This window comes from Panicum hallii, chromosome 5 (genome assembly GCF_002211085.1).
Source record: "Panicum hallii strain FIL2 chromosome 5, PHallii_v3.1, whole genome shotgun sequence".
Classification (NCBI taxonomy): domain Eukaryota; kingdom Viridiplantae; phylum Streptophyta; class Magnoliopsida; order Poales; family Poaceae; genus Panicum; species Panicum hallii.
In genome coordinates this window covers 9,269,091-9,272,353 of record NC_038046.1, presented here as the reverse complement: position 1 = coordinate 9,272,353, position 3,263 = coordinate 9,269,091, and the positions used below count along the sequence as shown (strand labels likewise).

Genomic DNA, 3,263 nt, shown 5'->3' with positions numbered 1-3,263 from the left:
TCAGGACGAATCGTCAGAAAGAAGTCGAAGACTGCTTCGAAAGTACTCGATAAGCCTGCAGTGCTCAGCTACGAAGAGCTCGGGGGCTTGTCAGACCCGGGGCCACCGGGCTGGGCACGTTACGAAGTTTAAGAGATTAAGCCCGTCTTGTCTCTTATTCGTTTTGTTTATCTCTTGTTTATCCCGTTTAAATAGGAGATAGAGCTAACCAATACAGAGAGGATCTACTCGAGATCAGTTCGGGTGTGATCCCTCGGAGGGGGTTGGTTAGCATCTTTGTAACTCTGACCTCTCGGATATATAAGGGAGGTCAGGGACCCCCCTCAAGAAAAGAGATCATTAGGTCATTCTATACAGAAGGCAATACAAACCATACAGGACGTAGGGTGTTACGCTCCGTGCGGCCCGAACCTGTCTAAGTCTTGTGTTCCTTGCACCTTCGAGTTCCTGATCTCGGCGTCCCCTCACCCAAAAACTTACCACCTTGGGTATACCCCGCGGTGGGCAGCCGGTTAAACACCGACAGGTTACGCTGCTAGACCCGGTATATTACCTCCGTATCGAGGTGTTCGGTACCATCTTAAGGAGTTTCAGGGGACTAGGCGACCAGAGAATCCAAGGGAATTGTTCAATCTTCGTCACTCCTCCCTTAGGACTAATGTTGAGCGGTCATTTGGCACACTAAAAAACAGATTTAAGATACTAACAAGTCAGCCATTTTTTCCTCTTAAAACTCAAGTAAAGATAGTATTAGCTTGCTGCACTTTGCATAACCTTATAATAGACGAGGGTCCTGATATTTATGTCTATGATGATGAGACATGGTTTGGAACTCTTCCAAGGAGCAACCGTTCCCATGGTGATATGAATATAGACAACCAGCTGTGGGCAAATATGCGCGATCAGTTAGCCCAACAAATGTGGGATGAATGGGATCGAAATTGATGTATTTGAGCCTAACAAATGTGCGCTTGTATTCGGATCTATGTACTTGTATTGTGTGTTTGTATTTGGACCTGCGTGGTTGCATGCAGACCTATTTGCTTGTATTGGATGGTGTATTCAGACCCTTTGTACTTGTATTTGATGGTTGCATTTAGTTGCTATTGATTACCTATATAAAGCGGCTATATTCAGATCTTGTTTTGTTGCATTGCTATATTTTTATTTGCTGATCTTGAGTACAGATATGGTTAAAGGAAAAGAGAAAGAAAAGGTTGAAGGTGATGGCTCCGCTCGTGAGAGGACCATCACTTGGGATGATGATCAAACTAAGTTTATGTTTGGTTGGTTCATTGAGTTCATAAAGGAGCAACATGCTGGTTTCAAGCTTAAAAAACAGCACCACTTCAAGTGTGCGGAAGCATTGAATAGACAATTCAATATGGGGGTAAGTGCTACCCAAGTTGAGAGACATCTGAGACACTACAAGGAAAATTGGAAATTTGTTGCATCAGCCTTAGCTAAGAGTGGTAATACTTTTGATGCAACAAGGTCTATGGTAATTATCTCTGAATTAGAGAAGGCAAATTTACAGGTGCTCTCACTTTTTTAATGTATTTTTGTTAATATTTTACTGTTTTAATGTAACTTAGACAACTAAGTAATATGTTACTTTGTGCAGGTTAGAGTAAGAAGGCTCCTTTCTAAGCCTATCAAATTCTACAATGAAATGCAAGAATTGTTCCGTAACAGCAATGCAGACGGTTCTCTTGCTATGGATGCCGCTAATTGCATGAATGACACACAAGATGATGAAGACAATGACTTGAATGATGACATATGCAATGACTTTTCAAATTATGCTCAACCTCAAGATGATCTAGGTGATGATTCTGACACTTTGCCTTCTCCTACAAATGAGCAAACTAGCTTTTTATCCCAAACTGCCGATGGTAGTTCATCTAGCTTTGGAATGAAGCGTCCTAGAGCTGAGGGTAAACCAGCCAAGAGAGATGTGAGACCGAAAAGTCGGTTGTCAAAAATAGGGGATACGATTGCAACTACTTTGGTGACCCTTCAACAAGAACTCAAGAAGCCGGCACCGGCTCCACCACATATGCCTAATTGTGATGCTATCTTGTGGCAAAGGCTTGAAAATATGACATTAACTACCAATCAAAAGCTGATGGTGGGAACTTTTCTAGCACATAAGGATCAAAAGGGTATGCGTGGTTTTCTATCCGGTTCAGCTGAGATGACATTTCAATCATGGGTATTCAAATTTCTCAGTGATTCGGGGCTGTAATTCCCTATGTGCTTGACTGCTATTTTGTTTAAGTGCCAGGTGATATATGTTTCAGTTCATACATTATTACTTTCATTGTTTGCACTTTGCTAAAATGAGCTATTTTGCATTTGTAGACTCATTCAAGAATTAACTGAAGGTGGATGGAGTCAATGACGGCAGTTCTTTTGATTTTCTTCTAGGCTGATATATGACAGCTAATGAAGATATATGGTGATGCTCACATATAGTTTCTGTAGCACTAGAATGATGGTAGTATGGTGCTGCTCATATAGTTTCTAGCACTAAGATGATGCTACTATGGTGCTGCTCTAGTTTCTGTAGAACTAAGATGATGATAGTATGGTGGTGCTCACGTACTTTTGCTAATGGTACGATCTTTTGTGGACAGTGCTACATTAGTATCCAACTTATATGTGACTGAGATGGAAACCATTGCTACCTTGTATATAATTGTGACTGAGATGGCGATATACTGATACCTTGTATATCTCCATTCATGGTTACTTCATCAGCACATATAGAATTTTAGCCATTTTTTTCTAAACTATGAACCTCATATTGGGAGATGGAAACCATTGCTTTTTCAGGTCCTTGAAAACCAAATGCAAAATCATTTTCAGATTGCAGCATAGAGAACCCCTGAGCAGCTTGCAAGTCTTCAGATGCATCAACTACTGGACCGAATTATCAGAACAATAAGTCCAGGGAGTTGTCAAAATTTTCAACGCCATTGCCTACATCAGGAGCTTTGAAACTAATGTCATAATTTGAAGAAACTTCATGTACTAAAGGAGCAGTTGCTTCCTTGCCGGCATTAGAAGTTTCTATCATGTTGATTTCTGGAATAAGTTCAGCAGACCTTGAATTGTCTGTATAATTCTGTGCATGCTTCGCATTGGGAACCATCATGCAGGTCCTCTCATCACAGCCTTTTTTTTGGAATCATTGATGTCAATTTTCAGAAGATCACGGTTAAGTGGCTTTTAGGTGTGGTAGCAAAACAAACAGCTAC

At 40.9% G+C, this 3,263-nt stretch overlaps 1 protein-coding gene across 1 annotated transcript; it reads left to right on the top strand.

Annotated features, from left to right (window-relative positions):
- Positions 1-1,672: 1,672 nt before the first annotated feature.
- Positions 1,673-2,248, top strand: LOC112892022. Its single transcript, XM_025959069.1, has one exon. It carries the CDS (start codon positions 1,673-1,675, stop codon positions 2,246-2,248), a length of 576 nt encoding a protein of 191 aa, XP_025814854.1.
- Positions 2,249-3,263: the final 1,015 nt, after the last annotated feature.